Genomic DNA, 23,869 nt, shown 5'->3' with positions numbered 1-23,869 from the left:
TTCAAGAGTTGGGGAGGCATATTGTAGATGTAGATAGAAAACTGTATATTAAGATTTATTTTTTGTATAAAAATTATATATCCATGATTTATGTTGAAAGTGCTCACTGTTCTGTCCCAGTGTCACAGTTGCCTGAAAAAGCTCATCTTTGTTCCTTGATTTCTTCAACTCCTTCAGTGCATGACAAACCAGCTTAATTAAGATTCATTTGACTTGCTCACACTTTATAAATGAATTAATCTAAATAGGCCGTCTAAGAAAGAGAAACAGATGAGAAACCTGTGGTATTTTTAGGCAGTTTCTTGCCTTCTCTTGCAGCTTATTCATCAAAACATGTTTATCACAATGTTTTGACAAAACATTGTGTTTTCTTCTAAATATTCTTAACTCTTTTTTAGGATTAAACATTTTATTGTCATAAACTCAAACGTTTATGAATACACATCTAGCTTAAATATATTGCCAAGCATAAAAATGTAAATGTATAAGCATAGTTGTATATGTATAATGTTTTCTTTAGAGAAAACTGTGTAAAAATTTAAATAGAATTATCATGTAATTTTTTTCATTTCCATGAAAAACAATCCAATAAAATTTCAATCTTTACAAGCAGCCTGTTTGTACCTCAAGATTGACATGTAAATTCATGTCTGCTTTGGTGAAAAGGGGCGTTAATTTTTCGACTTATTGTATGGGGGCCTTAACCCAGACTACCTTGTATGTTGTTGTATTAAGAATTACACTTTACTGGAACTTACGGGCCTAGCCCAAATCTGTGTTGGTATGACAATTGTCCCTGTACACAAAGCAAGGTTTATACAGATCATGGTTTCCCAAAACTAGTGTGAAAGAACTTGAGTGGCACGCACAGTGTCCACAATGAAAGAAAAAAAAGAAGGCCTGGTGTGCAATTAGTATTGCAGCAATGTCTGACCTCAATAATGTAATTGTGGCTTATTGGGAACAAATTCCAATCTAAAATTTAAAATCTAGAGTAAACGCTTCTTAAAAGAGTGGAGGTTATTATAACAACAACAAGCATTGTAATACAAATGTTCAATAAGGACAGAAAGTTGTGTGATTTTTCAGATGTCCAAGTTATTGTGTATGACCCCAAAACAGCTCTGCCCAATAGAGGCATGGACTCAATAAGACCTCTGAAGGTGTGCTTTGGTATCTGGCACTAAGATGCTGAAAGAGGCAATTGCCATTAGAGAATATATTTAGGTAGGTGATGTGTGTCAAAGTAAAATGTGCAAAGTAACCATATGAGAGACAGGACTCAAGGTTTCCCAACAGATCATTGTCCAGATCATCACACTGCCTCCATTGACTTTCCTCAGTGCATCCTAATTCCGTTTTTTTCGCAGGTAAGCGATGCACACGCACCTGGCCACACACACAATCTAAATGAAAATGTGATTTATAAGGCCAGGCCATCTACTTACTTTGTTCTATTGTCCAGTTCTCATGATTTTGTTCATATTTTAGGCGCTTCCGGTGGTGGAGTGTAGCAAGTAACAATCTGGGATGCACTGTGTGTCCTGATACCTTTCTATCATAGAAAACATAATTTTTTTTATTAGTTTATGGTACAGTAGCTTTTCTGTGGAATTGGATCAGAAGACCTCAGACTACATGGGCTATAGAGTTAAAGGTGTTGACAAATTAAATGTGGAGTCCTTGCCTTGAGGGGTCAGAGCTGTTTTGGCAGCACAAAGGGGACTTAGTTTTAGGCATGTGGTTTCAACCCAATGCTAATCCATGTATACAGTGGCGTGAAAGTGTTTGCCCCTTCCTGATGTTTTTAATTTTTTTTGCATGTTTGACACACTAATGTTTCAGATCATCAAACAAATTTAAATATTAGTCAAAGATAACACGGGTAAACACAACATGCAGTTTTTAAATGAAGGTTTTGATTATTAAGGGAAAACAAAATTCAAACCTACATGGCCCTGTGTGAAAAAGTGCTTGCCCCCTAAACCTAATAACTGGTTGGGTCACCCTTAGCAGCAAGACCTATAATCAAGCGTTTGCAATAACTTGCAATGAGTCTGTTACAGCGCTTTGGAGGAATTTTGGTAAACTCATCACTCACCAGAATTGTTGTAATTCAGCCACATTGGATGGTTTTCTAGCATAAACTGCCTTTTTAAGGTCATGCCACAGCATCTCAATAGGATTCAGGTCAGGACTTTGACTAGGCCTCTCCAAAGTCATCATTTTGTTTTTCTTCAGCCATTCAGAGGTGGACTTGCTGGTGTGTTTTGGATCATTGTCCTGCTGCAGAACCCAAGTTCGCTTCAGCTTGAGTTCACGAACAGATGGCCGCACATTGTCCTTCAGGATGTTTTGGTAGACAGCAGAATTCATGGTTCCATTTATCACAGCAAGTCTTCCAGGTTCTGAAGCAGCCCCAGAACATCACACTACCGCAACCATATTTTACTCATGGTATGATGTTCTTTTTCTGAAATGCGGTGTTACTTTTACGCCAGATGTAATGGGGGACACACCTTCCAAAATGTTCAACTTTTGTCTTGTCAGTCCACAGAGTATTTTCCTAAAAGTCTTGGGGAATCAAGATGTTTTCTAGCAAATCTGAGACTAGCCTTTATGTTCTTTTTGCTCAGCAGCGGGATCTTTTGTGACATTTTGGATGAGTTGTCGCTGCGCTCTTGGGGTAATTTTGGTCAGTCAGACACTCCTGAAAAGGTTTGCCACTGTTACATTTTGGATAATGGCTCTCACTGTGGTTCGCTGGAGTCCCAATGCTTTAGAAATGGCTTTGTAACCTTTTCCAGATTGATAGATCTCAATTACTTTTTCTCATTTGTTGCTAAATTTCTTTGGATCTCGGCATGATGTGTAGATTTTGATGATCTTTTGGTCTACTTTGTCAGTCAGGTCTTATTTAAGTGATTTCTTGATTGCAAACAGGTGTGGCAGTAATCAGGCCTGGGTGTGACTAGAGAAATTGAACTTACGGGGGTTTACTTGTTGTGGCAAACATTTTTTTCACACCACTGTATATGCAGTCTCTGTTGAAACAATGGGAATGGCAAGGTCAATTCTTTTTTTCCCTATACTTTTAAGATATTTTGGTTTGAGTTAAAAAAAAATTATGGTGAGAATTTCAGCATTTATTTTCTGATACTCACATCTAGATTTGTTATACTACCCAACAGATTACATTACCCATATACATTACAGCACAGTGAAATTCTTTCTTAACACATCTCAACTTTTAGGAGTTTTAGGTTAGGAGCAGAGCATAGGGGTCAGCCTTGATGCAGTACACCTGGAAAGGAGAGTGTCAGGGACCTTGCTCAGGGACCCAACAGTGGCAGTGCTGGGGCTTTAACCCCAATCTTTTGAGCAACAATCCAGAGCCTTAATCACTTGAGCTACTACTGCTCATTTGTTCTGTGATGTTACTTGCTAACTTAAAAATGGGTTGGTTCAAATAAACAGTACTGTGTTTAAGAAGTTTAAACATATATAGATGTAAATAAGCTGATCCGAATAAATTCTGATCTGTCGTTTTATATTCATCTTTTGATCTGTAGTTTCTTTCATGCTCAGTTTTATAAAATTGGAACCTCTGATGTATTGTTGTTTTCACCACTGTTCTTGTAGCACAACAGCTCAGATAATAGTTTTCTTTGTTAGTTTGATATGTTAATCGTAAGGGGCTTTGGCAGAATGTGTGTTGTGAGGATGTCACACAACGTGTCTTGATCCAGTAATATTGAAATTTTAAAGCTCCACTAAATATTTCAGTGTGCTTGATTTTGTATCAGTTTCTCTGATCATAAATTGTGAAATCCTTGAGGGACTGACTTACTAGTGAATAAATGGACTAAAACTCATGGGCTCTTTACAGTGTCGTTTCTGTTGTAGAAGCTAAATCATTAGAAGAATGATTGAAGGAAACTTTCATGCTAAAAAACCTTATGTAAATTTTTGAAACGTGATTATCTATTAATCTAGTCCATTTTGATGCTATCCAATTAATTGGTTGATGATGTATTTTCATTATTCTCTGAGATGTTTGCAGATAAGTATTGCACTGGTGTGAAATTAATTAGCTCAGTTACAATAGTGTTTAATTAGGTTATGGTTAAACATTTCAACAATGTGAAACATGAATGACAATATTTAGGCTATTATCCAGGTGAAAACAAAAGTGCAATGTTTTCGGACGTATTAATGAGAAATTAAATGTAGAAATAGCAGACACAACAAACTTTGGACTCAAAGTTCCACAGTGCAGTACAGCTATATAAAACTTCTATTCTAGTTAATGATCACTCAGATGACAATCACCAGATCATTAGCATGAAAGTTAAGCCTTTGGAACCTTATCTATTTGAGCAGATCTTACAGATTAAAAGATCAGGGAGATGAACAGATTAAAGGAATTAAACACTGCTGCATCACTTTCTTTTAAGAGATGAATGCCTGCTGGCATGTCTATTAGTAGGTAGTTTAACTGCATTTTGAGTAATGTATGATGTAATTTACCAAAGTGAAAGCAGATCACCTTGTCAATGAACAAATTTGTCAATTGAAACTAAACAGGAAACTCTGAATTAAATAAATAAATATTGATATGCATTTTTTTCAGGGAGGACTTTTTCATTAAGCACATGGCTGAGGAAACCCCAATGTTTTTAAAGTAAATAGAACAGACAAATTAAAGCTTTCCTGGCTTTTAGGTTGGTGCTGTGGTTGAAGTCAAAAACCAAGATGGAATCTACCAGGAAGCTACCATCAACAAGCTCACAGATGCTAGTCTGTACACAGTCGGTAAGTGGGAGGAAATCAAAAACTGATTTGGCTTTGTATATCCTGAGCCGTATCTGTCTAAATTCAGATAGAATTTTGTGTTGTAGCAGTTTGTAAACAAAAGTGGCTTATGTCTGTTTCAGAGATAAGTGAGAGAGGACTGTTTTTATGTTGTAACCATGAAAGTGATTTTAGTTAGTTGTCTATTTAAATGGTATAAGAAAAGAGTTCTAAACTGCCATATCCTGAATGTGTATATGGGTGTTACAGAAGCTTGTTTGAATGTCTTGGTCTAAATCCTTCACCCTATTCATGTTTCATATTCTCTGCAGTTTTTGATGATGGTGATGAGAAAACCCTGAGGCGTTCATCCCTGTGCCTTAAAGGAGCACGTCACTTCGCAGAGAGTGAGGTGTGTGTGTGTATATAGTGTGTATATATACTGATCAGCCATCAACATTAAATTCATTCACAGATAAAGTAAATATCATTGGTTATTTGTGGGATATATAAGGAGCAAGTTACCAGTTAGTTCTTGTAGTTTGTGTTGGAAGCAGGGAAAATGGGCAAGCTTACAGATCTGCACAGATATAATTGTGATGGTTAAAGCATCTTGGAAATGGTTTAGCATAGTTAGAGTATCTCCAACTTGGTTTAGCATTCTAATCCTACAGAAGAGCTAGTGTATAATAAAATGATAAAAACGTTAATGCCGTCTATGATAGAAATGGCACGATGTACATCACAGCTTGCTGCATGTAAGCTTTGTTTCTTCATGCCATGAACATCCCATGCTGATCATTGTCTACTGCCAAAAGCATCTACAATAGACATGTGATAATCAAAACTGGACCATGGAGCAATGGAAGAAGGTGGCCTGGTCTGATGAATCATGATTTATTTTACGTTATGGCAGAAAGGTGGCACCAGGATGCACTATGAGGGAAAAGGCAAGCCAGCAGAGGCAGCTTGATTGTCTTGTGCAATGATTTGCTGTGAAAATCTGGGTCCCGGCATTCATGTGGGTGGTACTTACACATACCTATATGTTGTCACAGACCAAGTACACTGCTTATTCCTTATGACATTGGTCCCTTTCAGAACATAATATGCCCTGTCACACTGCAATAATTGTTCAAAATGGTATGTAAAACATGACAGATGGTTGACTTGGCCTTTAAATTTTCCAAATCTGAATCCACTCATGTATCTTGTGGGAGGAACAAGGCCAATCCACTGAGGACCCTCCTCGCAACTTAAAATGTGACTTAAAGGATTCACTGCTAACAGCTTAATGTCAGATACCACAGCACACTCTCAATGGTCTTGTGGAGTCCATTCCTTACTGCATAAGAGCTATTTTGGTGGCAGAACTTTCATAATACTGTGCAGGTTGTATTAATGTTATGTCTAATTTGTTAGCTTGTTTTTACTGTTGTATTTGTAGACTCTTGACAGGCTTCCCTTGACAAATCCTGAGCACTTTGGCACTCCTGTCATTGGAAAAAAAGGCAATCGTGGTCGTCGCTCTAATGCTATGTAAGTGTGCCTTAGTAAATTAGTAAATTAATTTCCAAAGCAGGTTCAATATATTTGCCTAAAATATGGTACTACCAATAGCACTGGCCACATAATTGGAGGGGGTTTATTCAGGTTTTAAATCATGATTCTTATCATTGCCCTGAATGATAGGAAATTGGTTTAAAAATACACATAAATAACAAATGATTGGATGTACAAATAAATGAATGACCTGGTTTAATGTAGCATAAAAAGTTAATGTTATGTAATTTTTAATCAGTTATTTTATTTTACTATACATATATACTGTAAACACTATACATCATGCACACAGCTCTGTGCTGCTCAGCTCTTTCTTGGGGTGCTTGACTCTCCTACATTTCCTTGCTGATTCTCACTAAAACACAAAGCACAAGTTAGTGAAATCTCAGTTATAGATCCTTACCACTCACTTCTCCGTGCATTACATGACTCTTAATTAAAGAAGAAAGTATCAATTTACTACAGAAATATCTACAGTGCTAGTTATGTGAAATGGCTACTAAAATATGATGGGCTGAGTTTGGCCATGTTTTTGAAGTAACCTTATGTTAATTGTGAGCTATGGTGATTAGTGCCATACTCCATTTTGAATTGCCTGGGTGGAAAATAAACCAAGTAATGTGTAAATAGTAAAATTTGTAAAAAAGTACTAAAAAGTCTTGCACACACAAAGCATGATACTGTTCTTGTATGGTATATAATATGTTTCCTTTGAACCATAGACAAGAGGAAGAATCCTCATCCTCATCCAGTGAAGACGATAATGACCCACAACAGAATGAGGATCTTTATGGCAAGGTGGTGGGTGTGGAAGGTGTTGCTACAGTGGATAAAAAGAAGACTTTGTGGTTTCCTGCCATGGTAAGTAATATTCCTAACATTTGATCAGTACAGTAAGCTTTCACAACCAAAATAGCTTGGGGTGCTTGGGACCAGATGTATCTCATTCTAGACACTGAAAAGAAGGAACCCCTCCAAGAGCACCTGTAAGGTCTATGTTGCAGCTATTTTTGCTAGACATGCACCCATCCTTGTGGCCTCTGTGGGGAGGTACCCATTTAGTCTCATTTTGTACATTTAGGAATGTTACAGATGCCTTTTTATGGTCTCGCTGACCATAACACACTGCTACGTCTCCTGACCCCTTTCAGTCAATGAAGTTGGTGTGTTCACATAGGCTTTAGACACTGAGTTCATGAGGGCCTTCCCATAGCCTTAAGACAAGACACAGTGTATGTTTCCTGCCTCAGGGAACTGGGTTACATAAGTAACCTGAGACAATTTCTTGGATGTTTATTAACTCAATTGTGTGTGAACAGGGTGAATAAAAAGAGGTCTTAGAACACAACCTTGGCATGTTTGAGTGTTGAAGTTAACAGTGTGAGGTTGAATGTTGTTAATCCTTACTGTTTGAGGACTGCAACTCACACAGTCCAGGACCTAGTGGCAGATTAAGGATTGCAAATTGACATTTGTATAACTTTAGGGGAATAACAGAATCTAAAGTAGAACAGACATGTATGAGCATAATACTTACAGTAAAGCCTAGAGGTAATGGCATTCCTCTTGGAGCAATTGCTCCTGATGCAAAACGGACTGATGAGGGTCTAGAGTGGATAGAATGGAGGTTTTTATTCCACTTATGAGTGGAGATTTATTTGATACCAGAAAGATTGTATTCATGACACATGTAGGAACAACAGATTGGACTAAGGAAATATTAAAAATGACAATGAATACCTCAGTTATTTGATGGGCACATTCCTTAAGTAGTGTACATTTCATTGTTGTTTCATTGATGTTATCAGGTCCCTTTGCTATTCTGTGTTCATCTTAAGGAGAATTCTTCTTACATTTACATATGTGGTAACATAGTGAATGGTTATCAAGGTTAGATTATGTTCTGGCAGAATCTCTTGGCAGATTGAATGACTGGCACCTAATTGCCATTTAGTTAGCTACTTTGCAGTGACCGATTATATAGTTCATATACATAGCTCTACCATTCTGGTCTTACCAGATAGTTGTGTTCAATAACATTTTAGCCCATCTAGCTACCTTGCTCCTCAGGTCTTAATTTTCCATTTGTACAGAATCTGTCGGACTATAGATTTTGAGTCCAAACACTTTAGAGATGATTTTGAAACCCTTTTCAGCCTGAATAGCAGCAATAACTCTTCAGAAACTCTCAGAAATCTCTCTTGTTTTTGCAATAATCTACTTCCATAAACATGCAGCATGAATATCAGAATTTGATATATCTCTGTTCTTTAAATAAAATAGCACACTTATGGAGACCTGATTTTCATTCCATTGACTGAAATCAGATGAACTCTAATTTGACCTTGAAATGAATGGTTAACTTTGTCTGCTTTTGGGATTTTCTGATTATGTTTTGAATCATATTTATGCAGAGATATAGACATTTCTAAAGGTTTCACTAACTTTTAATGACTATATGTATATGTGTATTTATTTATTTATATATATATATATACACACACACACACACACACACACACACACACACACACACACACACACACAATATACACGGCAATGATGTGCAATAAATTCTACATTTTTTTTTTTTTTTTTTTTTTTTTTTCCCCCCCAATATTTAGTGTGACTACCCTACCAGCATCAATTTTTCAGTTGCACACCTGCACAGGGATTTTGTATAATCAGAGTCAGGTACATGATTTACCAGTTATACCAAGCAGATGACACTGATCTTCAATTTCATATGTAGGTTGAAACTTCGTCATTAACTGAAACAGGAGTGTGTAGGAGGCTGAAAACGTCTGCTACTAAGGTGAGGTTATGGAAGATTGTTTCATGTCACAGGTCATACACCATGGCAAGAGCATGACTGAGCACAGCAACAAACCACAAGGTCCTATACTGCGCAAGGTCTCTCCCAGGCAAAGATTTCAAAGCAGACTGAAGTTTCACGATGTGCTGTTAAAGCTATTTTGAAGAAGCACAAAGAAAGTTGAGGACCAAGGATACGTAATGCAGCAGATGAAAGACAAATCATGTTTGCTTCCTTTCATTAGAAGACATTCAGCAGTGCCATCAGCAAAGACCTGGCTGAAACCAGTTACTGTCTGGGCAAAGTCTGGCCAAAGATGTTCTTCAAGGAACAATTGTGGCTAATGAGCCATACCCCTGACATGGTAATAAGGATAACTGAATCAACTATGCATGAAAAACATAGAAACAGAAAAAATAGCAGCACCTGACAGGGCAAATAGCTCTGGACTTATTTATCAGGAGGCAGGTTCTTTGTTGAAAGGCTGGAGATCAGTACAATAATGAATGTCTGCAGGCAACAGTGAAGCATGGCTTGCAATTTTGGGGCTGTATTTCTGTAAATGGAGTTGGAGAATTGGCCAGGTTAGTACCCTCAATGCTGGGAAATACAGGCAGATACTTATTGATCATCAGGGAAGCTTCTGAATGGCCCCAAATGTATTTTGCAGCAGGGCAATTACCCTAAATGTACAGTCAGTGCCACTCCTGACACAAAAATTCAAGCAGCACAGCTTTGATGACTTGTTACCTTCCAACTTTCTCTTGCTCACATTCCAGAGGTTTTTAGTAGGGATTGTGAGTGACATTTGAAGGATCTGGTGATCATCCAGGTCAGTGTAGAGTCATTTTCACCTTCTGTTGGTCTGCAGTTTTGATTGCCACCAGTGTCTTCTGCTTTACCTTATTCTCATGAAATGCTGACTATGAAACTTTAGGTATGGGTGCAACCTAATGGGTGCTCACTGTACCCCTCTGCCAGTAAAGCCAGAAATGAACTTTTCTTTTCCGCCTTCAAAACATTTAGTTTATTATTAGTTCTATTATAAATAGTTATTTGACTCCAATTACTTTTGATAGCACTATTTTTGCCATCCAGCTGGTCCTATTGGAAGATGATAGTGATGACAGTAGCAGTGGTTTTTATACTTTTACTTGTTAGATAAGATTTGATTCAGGTGATCACCTATTCAGTACTTTAATTTTAATTTTTTAATTAAGCAGAATGAGGTGTGCTGAGAAGCCATACCTGTACATTTACATTTACAGCATTTGGCAGAGCGACGTGCATACGTGCTTAAATCTCTAACATTGACTACATTAATGCTGGCTCACTAGGTTACATGCTTAAGATACCATGAGTTTAAAACATTTGTTCAAAGTTACAATGAAAAAGTGTCAAAGGTTGTGTGTGTTGTTTTTTTTAAAAGATAGGGAAAGAAGTGCTAGTTGAAGTGTTTCCTGAATAAGTAGGTCTTCAACCACCGCTTGAATATAGCCAGTGACAGCTGTCCGGACCTCTAGGGGAAGTTCTGTAGAGATGCTCTTCTTTCTTCTTCTTCTTTCTCAGAGCAAAAATTGCATCTGTTGTGCTCTTTCTGGGCATAAATCTATACTGCTGCTCACAAATTTCCACTACCTTCCTTAACCTAGCTTCCACTACTCTTTCCCACAGCTTCAAAGTATGGCTCATCAACTTTATCCCCCTATAGTTTCTGCAACTCTGCACATCACCCTTATTCTTAAAGATTGGCACAAATGCACTTCTTCTACATTCTTCAGGCATCCTCTCACTCTGCTGCCTCTCCTAGACACTTCCAGACCTCTACCGGGATGTCGTCAGGACCAACTGCCTTTCCACTTTTCATCCTCTTCAAAACCTTCCTGACTTCATCCTTTCTAATCTTATCTACTTTCTGTTCCACAGAGTTCACCCCTTCTACTCTTTTTTTTTTTTCCCTCTCATTTCCCTCATTCATCAGCTTCTCAAAGTATTCCTTCCATCTCCTCTGTACACTCTCCTCACTTGTGAGCACCCTTCCATCTCTATCCTTAATAATTCTAATTTGCTGCACATCCTTCCCATCTCGATCCCTCTGCCTAGCTATCCTGGACAAGTCCTTCTCTCCTTCTCTAGTATCTAACCTAGTGTACAACACGTCATATGATTTCTGCTTGGCCTTAGACACCTCCCTCTTCACTCTGCGCTGTAAATCCTTGTATACCTGTCTATTCTCTTCAGTCCTGTCCATGTCCCACTTCTTCTTGGCTAATTTCTTCCTCTGGATACTATCTTGAACTTCCTCATTCCACCACCAGGTCTCCTTATCTTCTTTCCTCCTTCCAGATGACACACCCAGCACCTTTCTCCCTGTTTCCCTGATCACTTCTGCTGTAGTTTCCCAGTCATCTGGCAGCACTACCTGACCACCCAGAGTCTGCCTCAACTTCTGTCTAATTTCCTCATAACATTCCTCCTTTTTCAGCTTCCACCACTTAGTTTTCTTCTCTATCTTTGACCTCTTCCTCTTACAGACCATCAGAGTCATCCTACGCACCACCATCCTATGCTGTCTGGCTACACTCTCTCCCACTACCACTTTACAGTCACTAATCTCTTTCCGATTGCCTCTTCTACATAGGATGTAGTCTGCCTGTGTTCTTCTACCGCCACTCTTGTAAGTCACTCTGTTCCCCCCTCTTCTGAAAATAAGTGTTAACCACAGCCATGTCCATCCTCTTAGCAAAGTCCACTACCATCTGTCCTTCAAGGTTCCTTTCCTCAACTCCAAACTTGCCCATCACCTCCTCATCACCTGTGTTCCCCTCACCAACATGTCCATTAAAATCCGCTCCTATCACCACTCTCACCCGTGGGAATACTCTCCATCACCTCATCTAATTCACTCCAGAATCTCTCTTTCTCCTCTAACTCACAACCTACCTGTGGGGCATAACCACTAACAACATTCAACATAACCCCTTCAATCTCTAACCTCAGACTCATCACCCTGTCTGACACACTCAGAACATTCCTCACAAACTCCTCCTTCAGGACCACACCTACCCCATTTCTCTTACTATCCACAACATAATAAACAGCTTGAATCCTGCTCCTATACTACGAGCCTTGCTACCCTTCCACCTGGTCTCCTGTACACACAGTATATCCACCTTCCTTCTCTCTATCATATCAGCCAGCTCTCTATCTTTCCCTGTCATAGTACCAACATTGAGTTCCTATTCTCAATCCTACACTCTTACCTTTCCTCTTCTCTCTCTGTCTGTGCACTCTCCTCCCTCCTCTACTTCTTCGTAGGTCAACGGCGCCAGTGGCGGTCGTTGTTAACTCGGGCCTTGACCGATCCAGTATGAAATTCGTACTGACGATTCGCATGGTTAAATTTGGCAATGTTTTACGCCGGATGCCCTTCCTGACGCAACCCTCTCTATTTATCCGGGCTTGGGACCGGCACAGAAATCACTGGACTGTGACCTCCATGGCTAGATTACCTGTACTGATGCTAATTTAATAAAAAATACTGGTTTTGTCCTTTCTTTTCCAACAGCATTTTGAATATTCCATAAATATATTCAGATAAATATATATCTGTATATCAATGATGACATGATCTGGAATAGCCAGTACCCCATATAAATACAAACTCATAGTTGTGAATTAAACAATTCATTGATTATTTTGGTAGTTTCAGAATGACATATTGGAAACAAAAACACAAAATCTGTTCATACTAGTGTGATTTGGTCTGACCCCTTAAAAACAATGTATTATCATTGTGTAATGTCCATTTTATTATGCTTTGAACACAGAAAACATGTACAAACATATTACTGATACATTTATACATTTTGTATATTCAAATGTTTTTTTTTTTTTTGGAAATTTCAAAAACTGATATTTTATTAGATACTTTGTTAAACACTATTTACAATTTCAGAAAATTTTTAAATTGTCACCTTTTATTTTAATTGCCCTTCTCATTGTATTTTTTGTTCTTTTCTATCATTAAAGGTTATCTCTCCAGATTGTCATGAGGATGTCATAATGAAAAAAGACAGCGTTTTTGTCCGCTCCTTCAAGGATGGGAAGTTGTAAGTAGCAATAAGTGTTTTTTTTTTTTTTGTTTGTTTGTTTTTTTTGACAGTTTACATTATTTCATCAGTTTTAGGAATAAAAAAAGGTCAAACTCATTCATGTGTTTTGTGAAGTGCTCCAGTCTCTCCTGCAGCAAAGCATCATCTGAACATCATGATGTCACCTCCGTGCTTCACGGTTGGGACAGTGATCTTAAGCTTGCAGGTGTCAATCTTTTCTTATAACAAAACTATGGTCATTATGGAAGAGCAGTTCAAAATTAGTTTAATTAGATCAGAGGACATTTTGTAAAAGAGAACATCTTTGTCCATAAATGCAAGTGTGAACCCAAAAGATGTTCAACTACTGATCAGAAAGTCACAGGATGTCACTGCAAGAATCTTGAGCAAGGCTCTCTACTAATCAGTTATATAAAATTAGATTAATGTAAGGCATTCCATAGGTTGTTCTAAATGCCATAAATGTAAATCAGATTAAAAGTAAAAGAATTGTTGGAAAAAATGACTCATGTTGTGCCCAAAGTAGGTGACCTGAACAATTTGTAAAAACAATATTTTGCTAATATTGGTTTTAATATTCATTTGCTGATCATCATTTACATTTACAGCATTTGGCAGATGCCCTTATCCAGAGCAATGTACATAAGTGCTTAAATCTCTCTCATTGGATACATTAATGCTGGCTCACTAGATTACATACTTAAGATACCATGAGTTTAAAACATTGTTCAAAGTTACAATGAAAAAGTGTCAAAGGGTTTTTTTTGTTTTGTTTTTTGTTTTTTTAAATAAATGCAAAAGATAGGGAAAGAAGTGCTAGTTGAAGTGTTTCCTGAATAAGTAGGTCTTCAACCGCCGTTTGATAATAGCCAGTGACTCAGCTGTCCGAACCCCTAGGGGAAGTTCATTCCACCACCTTGGTGCTAGAACAGAGAAGAATCTTGTAGTATACTTGCGTCTTACCCTGAGAGATGGTGGAACCAGTCGAGCAGTGCTGGTAGATCGGAGGGTGCGGGGTGCAGTGCGAGGAGTGATGAGGGCTTTGAGGTAGGAGGGAGCTGGTCCGTTTTTGGCTTTGTAGGCCAGTGTCAGTGTATTGAATCTGATGCGCACAGCTATTGGAGGCCAGTGGAGGGATTGCAGCAGCGGGGTGGTATGCGAGAACTTTGGCAGGTTGAAAACAAGCCATGCAGCTGCATTTTGGATCATTTGCAGAGGACGGATTGCGTTCATAGGTAGACCTGCCAGCAGTGCATTGCAGTAATCCAGTCTTGAAATGACAAGAGACTGAACAAGTACCTGAGAAGCCTGTGTGGACAAAAATGTCCGAATCCTTCTAATGTTGTAGAGAAGAAAGCGACATGAGAGGAAAAGGACAGTTGATTGTCCATGGTTACCCCAAGGTTGCAAGCTGTGGCTGAAGGGGAGATCAGATCATTGTGCAGGGATATAGCAAGATCATGACCTGGGAATGAATCACCTGGGATGAACAGCAGTTCAGTTTTGCTAGGATTGAGCTTTAACTGATGAGCAGTCATCCATGATGATATTTCTGCCAGACATGCTGAGATCCGATCAGAAGCTGTGGTATCTGAGGGTGGGAAAGAGAAGATAAGTTGTGTATCATCAGCATAGCAGTGGTAGGAGAACCCATGTGAGGAAATAACTCCAAGAGAGTGAGTATACAGGGAGAAAAGAAGAGGACCAAGTACTGAGCCCTGTGGGACACCAGTGGAGAGTCTGCGTGGAGCAGATGTCACTCCCCTCCATGTTACATGATATGAGCGTCTTTCCAGGTAGGAAGCGAACCATTACCCAGCTGGTCCGCAAATCCCAAGACTACTGAGGGTGGACAAGAGAATCATCAGGTCAACACCAGCACCCACCACCATCTACGTTTACCAGGTCACAGCGCAGCCTACAAACATTAGTTGCCAAAGACTAGACTCCGCAACAACCTCAGACTTTGTCACATTCAAAGTCACCAGATTGCTAATCTCACACTCCTGTACTCAATTTTATCATATTGGAGAATGCAACAGGACATGCAGATTTATGCCATGCTTTTTTTTCTTCTTGTTTTCTTTTCTGTTTGAGTGCTGGTTCGGAGCCAGAGCCTAATTTAGAACCAGTTCTTTCTTTTTCGACAGCCAAAGCACTGGCTCTGAACCAGGAAAAGTGGTTCTTAAGTAGCACCAAAACGTTGCTGGTCTAGACTTAAGAACCGCTTGTATCAGGGGCTGGGGGCAGGGCTGGGGGCGGGGCTACTGTTAGCGCATTTGATAATATACCTTACGTTATATATAAAGTATACTAATGTTTAATACACTTTTACTTTACCGCGATATGATACATTATCAGCACACATGATAGTAAGTAGCTACATGATAACGTTATGTACTTTCTCGATAACCTCCGTTTATACAGATTATATGGAGCTGCACGTACACGTTGGATTCGGCGCATTTGGATGCCAATGTAGGTTCACAAAGCCATGAGCATGAACAGTAAAGCAACATCCGCCATTGTTGATGTGTTTGTGTTTGCCGCTGCTGCGATAAGTTGCTGGGACACGTGACACGTATACAGTGATGTCAGACTCGGCTCTGTGATGGCTCTATACCCGGTGGAAATTCAAACCGGTTCCTAGAAGGTTCGCCAGTGGAACCAACTTTAAACCAGCACCAGCACTATCTCTGAACTAGCACCCGTTTCTTTTTGGTGGAAAAGGGGCATTGTTCTTGGCTTTTAGTAGACTCTGGTGTGGCTTCTGCTTGGTTGGAATGAAAACCTGCAACCACACCGGCCCTTTCCGGATAAGCTTGAACACCGCTTGGTTAGGTGTTTTCCAGGAGCCAGGGCACCAGACAAAGCAGGTAATCTTAGGGTTTTAGGCAAGCATGGGTATTCAAAGGTAGTTTTCCAAGGAGGAGCTAACGATATACACCTTCATCAGTCAGAGATAACTAAGAGTAATATTGTAAAGGTGTGTAAATTAGCGAAGGTGATGGACGATGTTGTAGTATGCTCTGGCCCCATCCCAATGCGACGTGGTGATGTAGCTTATAGCAGGTCATGGTCGCTTAACTGCTGGATGTCTAGGTGGTGCTCTGAAAACAAGGTGGACTTCATAGATAATTTCAGCACTTTTGAGGGCAAGGCTGGCCTATTAGGACAGGATGGTGTCCATCCCACTCAGGAAGGTGCTTCTCTCATTTCTTGCAGCATATCAAATAGTTTAAGAACAGGCTTAGTTAATCCCAGGGCCAGGGAGCAGACAAGCAGGCTAATCTGACCGTCTGTTAGCTGCATTATGTTGTCACCCAGGTTTCATAATATAGAGACTGTCTGTTTCCAAATTTGTTTTAATAACCTTATTAGCATAAAATTAGATCATAGTGAATGCAAAGCCAGCACCTTTTATATGAAGATAATACTGTTTAAATATAAGATCTTTTGCATATAAAGCTCTTATGGCTAATGAAATTATTACTGATCTGAAGTTTATTGTTCTTTAAGAGAAACATTGGTCAAACGAGTTTGTCACATTAAACAAAGCTTGTCCACCCAGTTATAGTTATATATATCAGCCATGCCTAACAGGCAGGGGAGGAGGTGTCGCAGTAATTCATGATTAAGCTAGGTGTCAAGCAAGAATCTAGACATGTTTAACTCATTCGAAGTTCTTCATACTAACATATATCATATGTAGCCACAAAAAATAGGTCTACTGAGTCAGTTCCTCTAATTGTTGTTTACAGACCTCCTGGATCATATTATGAATTCCTCTGTGAATTTGCAGATTTCATTTTCAACCTAGTTCTTTCTTTAGACAAAGCAGTAATTGTTGGAGACTTAAATATTTATTTTGATAAGTTGGAAGATCCTCTGAGAACAGCAGTTGTTTTCATCTTAGATTTGGTAGGTGTTAACCAGAATGTAATAGGACCAACTCATAAGTGAGAGATTTACCAACACTCTCCCAGAATTATCATCCATGATTGGATCACCATCTGACCTCACAGAACTTGATCAGGTGACTGACTATTTAGAGTGAGAGTTTCACTACACCCTAGATATTGTAACTCCACTTAAAAGGAAAGTAATTAGAGAAAAAAACCCTGAACCCTGGTACAATGACAACACACAAACTTTAAATAATCAGCAAGAAATTAGAAAATAAATGCTGTCAAACTAAATTATCAGTATTTTCAGATCAGAAGAAATCGGTGAAAATGAAGGCTTTCCTTCCATGCTAATGGAAGGAAAGCCTTCATTTTCACCGATTTCTTCTTCAAAACTATCAACCTGCATACTGAATCCCTTACCCATGTGATTCTTTAAACAGATACTACAAGTAGCTATCCTACCCATATAAAGATAATAAATTCTTCCATTAGTACTGACTATGTGCCGAAATCTTTTAAGCTAGTGGTTATCAAACCTTTGATTAAAACACCTGACCTTGACCCAAGCCAGCTGTCCAACTATAGGCCAATATCAAACCTCCCCTTTATCTCCAAGATCCTTGAAAAGGTTGTTATGCTCATACCTGCATAGGAATCCATTTTGGATTATTGTAATACAATATTCGTATTGTAATACAAATATTGTAAATGCAACAGCTAGAAGCTAACTAGAAGCAGAAGATATGAACATATCACTATCTAACACACCCTACCTAATCCATTTTTTGCACTGGCTCCCAGTCAAGTTCCGCATTGATTATAAAATACTGTTACTAACCAATAAAGCACTTAATGGTCTCGCAACACAGTACCTTAGAGATCTTTTGTTTTTTTATAATCCGTCACGCCTACTTTGATCAAAAGGTGCAGGATATTGGGTAGTACCTCAAGTACAAAAGGCTACAGAGCTTTTTCTCACATAGCCCCACAGTTATGGAACAGACCAATTAGTGTTCGGGACTCAGGCACAGTCTCAGTGTTTAAGTCCAGGCTATAAACATTTTTGTGAATAGCTTTTCTTAGGGAAAGGAGTAGATCTGGAGTGTTCATGGGCATATAGTGTTTGGTGAACTGGGATGCCTGGATGCTGACTTACCACCCTTGCAAGTCACTCAGGTTTGCAGACTGTGGAGTGATGGGACGCTTTACATCCCAGGAAGCCCTCATGTCCGTGTCACCTTCTGGCTCTAGACTTTTAGTTATGCTGTCATAGCTAGTCCTGGCGGAGTCCCTGTCTGCATTTTGCACATAATTTACATTGTCCATCACCTGATTACAATCATACCTAACAGTTGTCTCCCCTCTCTCTCTCTCTCTCTCTCTCTCTCTCTCTCTCTCTCTCTCTCTCTCTGTCGAGCTATATATATGCCACTCCTGAGCTTCCAGTGTTCCGAGTTCCTAGTCTGATCGTCTCTTCTTACAGAGCTACTTTGTCAATCCTGATTTTGTACCCCTGGTTGGAGTCTTGTCGCCCAGTGGTCACCCTGCCATGGATTGATCTGCATGGTCAACCAGTGACTCGTGATTGTTGTGGACGGAGCTGCCAGGAGACTGTCATGCCTTCCTTCTTTGAACAAATGTTGTGTCAGTCAGCTCTATGCTCTGGTCTTTATCAGCAATCAGGTCTGTGCTGAACTCAGAGTTTATGATGACCCATTAGTTCCTCAGGAGCTCTTGGTTGCACGATTATAAACTGTTGTAGAAATGAGTTTATTTACATTTACATTATTTACTGTCCAGTATCACCCAAATGAGGATGGGTTCCCTTCCGAGCCTGGTTCCTCTCAAGGTTTCTTCCCTATATCATCTCAGGAGGTTTTTCCTTGCTACTGTCGCCTCTGGCTTGATCATTAGGGATAGGGATAGATATATATTATTTTAAATTAATATTTTAAAATTAATTTTAAGCTTTTATTGTATTTATTCATTATTTTTTCCCTTCTTCTTCTTCTTCTTCTTCTTCTTCTTCTTCTTCCATATTCTGTTTCCATACTTCTGTAAAGCTGCTTTGAGATAATGGGAATTGTTAAAAGTGCTATACAAATTAAATGAATTTGAATCTGTTCCACACAGACTCTCCCCTGGTGTTCCACAGGGTATAGTACTTGGTCCTCTCCTTTTCTCTCTGTATACTCACTCTCTTGAAGTTATTTCTTCACATGGATACTCTTACCACTGCTATGCTGATGACACTCAACGCTTATTCTCCTTCCTGCTCTCAGATACCACGGTCTCTGCTTGAAGCTCAGCATGTCTGATGGACATATCATCCTGGATGACAGCTCATCAGTTGAAACTTTATTCCAGCAAAACTGAACTGCTGATCATCCCTGGTGATTCATCCCCAGGTCAGGATCTTACAATATCCCTGCACAAAGATCTGATCTCAGCTCCGTTGACAGCTTGCAACATTGGGGTAACTTTGGATAATAAAATGTCCTTTTCCTTGCATGCTGTTAATGTGACACACTCATGTTGTTTTTTTTCTCTGCAACAACTGAAGGATTCAGCCATTCTTGTCTACATAGTCTGCCCAGGTACTTGTTTAGTCTCTTGTCATTACAAGACTGGACTTCTGCAACTCACTGCTGGCAGGTATACTGATGAACGCAATTTGTCATATGCAAATGATCCAAAATTCAGCTGCACTCAACCTGCCTACCTTCTTACATACCAACCCATTCTCTCCACTGGCTTCCAGTAGCTGCACGCATCAGATTTAAAACACTGATGCTTGCCTACAAACTTAAAAATGGACCAGCTCCGTCTTACCTCAAAGCCCTTATAACTTCTCACACTGCACCTCGCTCCCTCAGATCTACCAACACAGCTTGACTGATCCCACCATCTCTCAGGGTAAGAGGTAGGCATACAGCAAGACTCTTTTCCGTTTCTGAGGTGGTGGTATTGAACCTCCAGTAGATGCCCAAACAGCTGAGTCAGTGGCTAAACAAAGGGTGAAGACCTACCTTCTTGAAACACTTGAATAAGCACTTTTTCCCTTTTTTTGTTATGTGTATGTGTAAAAATATAAAAAAATAATAAATAAATAAAAAACTGAAGTTTTAGGTTGATTGTATCCTAAGTCTGTAACAGTGTTAATGTATTTGTTGGTCGAGACTTAAATGCACATTTGTACATTGCTCTGGATAAGGGCATCTGCCAAATGCCATAAATGTGACGCTACAGTCCTGCTCACCATTATTGGCACCAATGAAGTTTATGTACATATTGTGGAATATCTACTGAAGGGAATTTATCAAGTGAAACAACATATTACTACAGATAGCTTGTGCTTTGATACAAAACAGCAAATGATAAAGAACATTTAAAAAGATAAACATTATGAGGAAAACATAGAAAAACATAATGCTTGCCGTGTCAATGGTATTGGCACCCTTTGCTGCAAATCAGTATGGAAACCCAATTTGGCTCACCCATTGCAAATCACAAATGAGGATCACCTGTGATGAATTGCCTCCACCCATGTGACATGAAATAGCCAATGAATGATCATTTTGGTGTTTTAAAAAGCCACCTGTTATTCCCTCTTCTTGTGTGACAATGGTAAAGACAAAGGAGCTGTCTGAGGACACCAGAAAGGCTATTATTATTATTAAGGGTATAAGGCCATCTCCAAAGACCTTGGTATCCCTGTTTCAACGGTGCGTAATGTTATTAAGAAGTTTTCCAGGCATGGAACTGTCAAGAACCTCCCTGGACGTGGGGGGAAGAGAAAAATTGATGACTGAAGTCTTCGAAGGTTGGTGCAAATGGTGGAAAAAACACCACGTCAAACATCTAAAGACCTGAAGACCAACCTGGAGCAGTCTGGTGTAATTGTTTCAACAAGTACCATACGCCACACACTAAACAAAGCGGAGCTTTATGGGTGGAGGCCAAAGAAGACCCCATTGCTGAAGAAAAGACATAAAAAGGAATGATTGGTCTTCGTGAAAGAGAACCTGGACAAACCTCATGCCTTCTGGGACAATGTTTTATGACAGATGAAACAAAAATGGAGCTTTTTGGTAATGCACATAAACAGTATGTTTAAGGATGACGCAATGAAGCCTTTAAGGAAAAGAACACCATACCAACAGTCAAGCATGGTGGAGGATCCATAATGCTGTGGGGCTGCTTTGCTGCATCTGTTACTGGAGGCCTTGACCGTATCACAGGCATCATGAAATCAGAAGATTATCAAGCATTTCTAGGGCGAAATATCTTGCCCAGTGTAAGGAAACTTGGTTTGAGGCGAAGATCCTCCAACAAGATAAAGGGTCCTCCAACAAGATAAAGACCCAAAGCACACCCCCAAAAGCACACAGGAATTGTTGAAAGGGAAAAAATGGACTGTTTTAAAATGGCCAGTAATGAGTCCTGATCTCAATCCAATTGAAAATCTTTGGGGCTGAAATCTGCCATTGGAGAAAGGAACCCTGCAAATGTTCAAGCGCTTGAGCATATTGCAAAGGAAGTGTGGGAGAAAATACCACCCGAGAAGTTCAAGAAGCTTATAGATGGATATAAGAAACGTTTAAGGCCGTCATCGCTGCCAACCAAATATTAAGGAGGGGTGCCTATATTAGTGCACATGCTGGTTTTCTGTTTTTTCCTTTGGAACAGACTGACTGTTTCTTAGGCTTTGACCTTGTAATTGAACCAGTATTGATGTTTTCAATTCAATTTATTTGTATAGCACTTTTAACAATTTCCATTGTCTCAAAGCAGTTTTACTACAGAAGTATGAAAACACAAAAAAGAAATAAATATATAATAAAAATTAATTAATATATACAATAAAAGTTTAAAATTAATATAAAAAAATTATCTTAAAAATGTAAAATCCTGTGTATATCTTCCTATCCCTAATGAGCAAGCTGGAGGCAATGGCAGCAAGTCAGCAAACTCCCTGAGATGAGGAAGAAACCTTGAAAGGAACCAGGCTCAGAAGGGAACCCAACTTCATTTGGGTGATATTAGACAGTAAAAATGAAAATGTAAATAATGTCCTTTCTTCAACAGTTTATAATCCTGAGCTCCTGAGGAACTAATGGGTTATCGCACTCTCTCAGGTCTCTCAGGGCAACTCAGTCAGGTTTGAGTTGAGATTAAGCACAGGCCTGATTGCTGAAAAAAGACCAGACCATACAAAAATGTATGAAACTTAAATAGCTCTTTTGTATGTTGCATTGGAAAATGGAGTAATGCAACAAATGTAAATATAACCAAATGCAATAACTGTAAATATAAAATTCATCACTTTTTTCACCAGTGACGTCTTTTGTATTGTCTGTGTTTTGGAGCATTGTATCGATGCTTGATTTTGCATATTTTAAACTGTATTTCAGTCATTTTTAAGTGTACAATATGTTAATAGCTTACCTATATACTTTTTCATTTTACTTTATTAATTTTTTTATTCTATACCTTTTGTATAATGCGAGTACATGCGATAAGCAATCGTCACAATATTCTTATGCAGTAAAGACACAGTATGTAAAGCTTTTTTCAGTGGAGGAGCTGCTAATTGTTTGTGTCAGTATCCACAGCTAGTTTGTACAAACTTGAAGACATCTAACATTGTTGTCCAACCTAAAATAGCCCAGAAATCAGTCTTGATGACTGGAATAGGATTTGCACAAGGTAGAACCTGCTGTTTGTTGAGACAATTGAGTTGCATGCACTCATTTTATTGCTTTCTGTGTTTTCTCTCATCTTCTACAAGGAAGGATTAAAAAAAACTTTTTTTATTTGATTCAACAGATTTAGAAACGTGCAGAATTGGCTATGAGTTGCACATCTAGATGACTTGGATTCAGCTGTTTGATAAAAATGTAACCTAGTTCGTAGGCTGAATCTACTTTCACAGTGAGTGATGTGCAAAACTCTGATCATCTTTAGGTACCCTAAACCCTACTGAGTAAATAGTTTTATCTTATGAAGCTCTGCGTCTGCTTGTCTTAATTTTCAGGAAAGGCACCTGCTCCAACAGTGACCCATGTGAACAAAGCCAACATGCCACCATGGCAGACACAGGGATTGCAGTTGGAGTTGGCAGAAGCAGTGCATATGATCGGGATTCCCCTATTTTTGACCTTTCCTCTCACTCTGAATGGCATGTTTTGCCAGACAATGACCTAATGGGGCACTGAGGTGCTCAAGATCAGCAAAAAAATAGGGTTCTGGCTTAGCAAAGATGTATTCTAGACACAATTATAAAAGGTTCCAGAAGCTAATTTTCATCCAGGCCACCTTATTTCATAGGTGTGTTACCCACTGAATTGGTGTGCACCGAACACATCCTGTTCCTGCAACAGGAACCTCTCCCTCTCAAGTTGTTATAGGACATGTTCACCTCTCGGATTAAAAAAAAAAGCCTGAGTCTTTCTCTAAGAGGGACGGGAGGCTGCGTCCAATTTGAGATCTGTGTACCTGAAATTGTACTCTGAGGACCTACAGGTTCAAGACGGTGATGCTGAAATTCATCATGTCACAAATCCGATCCAAGGACACCGTTGTAATGGTACATCTAAAGGACTCATAATTTTAAATTGAAATTTGGCTAGAACACAGGAAGTTCTCAGGTTTGTTTTTGGGTGCGAAGCATA

General features: G+C 39.1%; 1 protein-coding gene across 2 annotated transcripts in view; it reads left to right on the top strand.

Moving 5' to 3' along the window:
• The window catches only part of arid4b (AT-rich interaction domain 4B), an 86,528-nt gene that overhangs the window by 21,660 nt on the left and 40,999 nt on the right, over nucleotides 1-23,869 (top strand). For both annotated transcript variants that reach the window (XM_060871999.1, XM_060872000.1), the window contains exons 5-9: nucleotides 4,725-4,815; nucleotides 5,127-5,206; nucleotides 6,242-6,333; nucleotides 7,080-7,218; nucleotides 13,205-13,284. In XM_060871999.1, coding sequence (XP_060727982.1) covers nucleotides 4,725-4,815; nucleotides 5,127-5,206; nucleotides 6,242-6,333; nucleotides 7,080-7,218; nucleotides 13,205-13,284 — 482 coding nt within the window. The remainder of the gene's footprint in view (nucleotides 1-4,724; nucleotides 4,816-5,126; nucleotides 5,207-6,241; nucleotides 6,334-7,079; nucleotides 7,219-13,204; nucleotides 13,285-23,869) is intronic.

The sequence above is a fragment of the Tachysurus vachellii genome, chromosome 6 (genome assembly GCF_030014155.1).
Source record: "Tachysurus vachellii isolate PV-2020 chromosome 6, HZAU_Pvac_v1, whole genome shotgun sequence".
NCBI lineage: Eukaryota > Metazoa > Chordata > Actinopteri > Siluriformes > Bagridae > Tachysurus > Tachysurus vachellii.
This window is presented reverse-complemented; position numbering and strand designations above follow the sequence as displayed.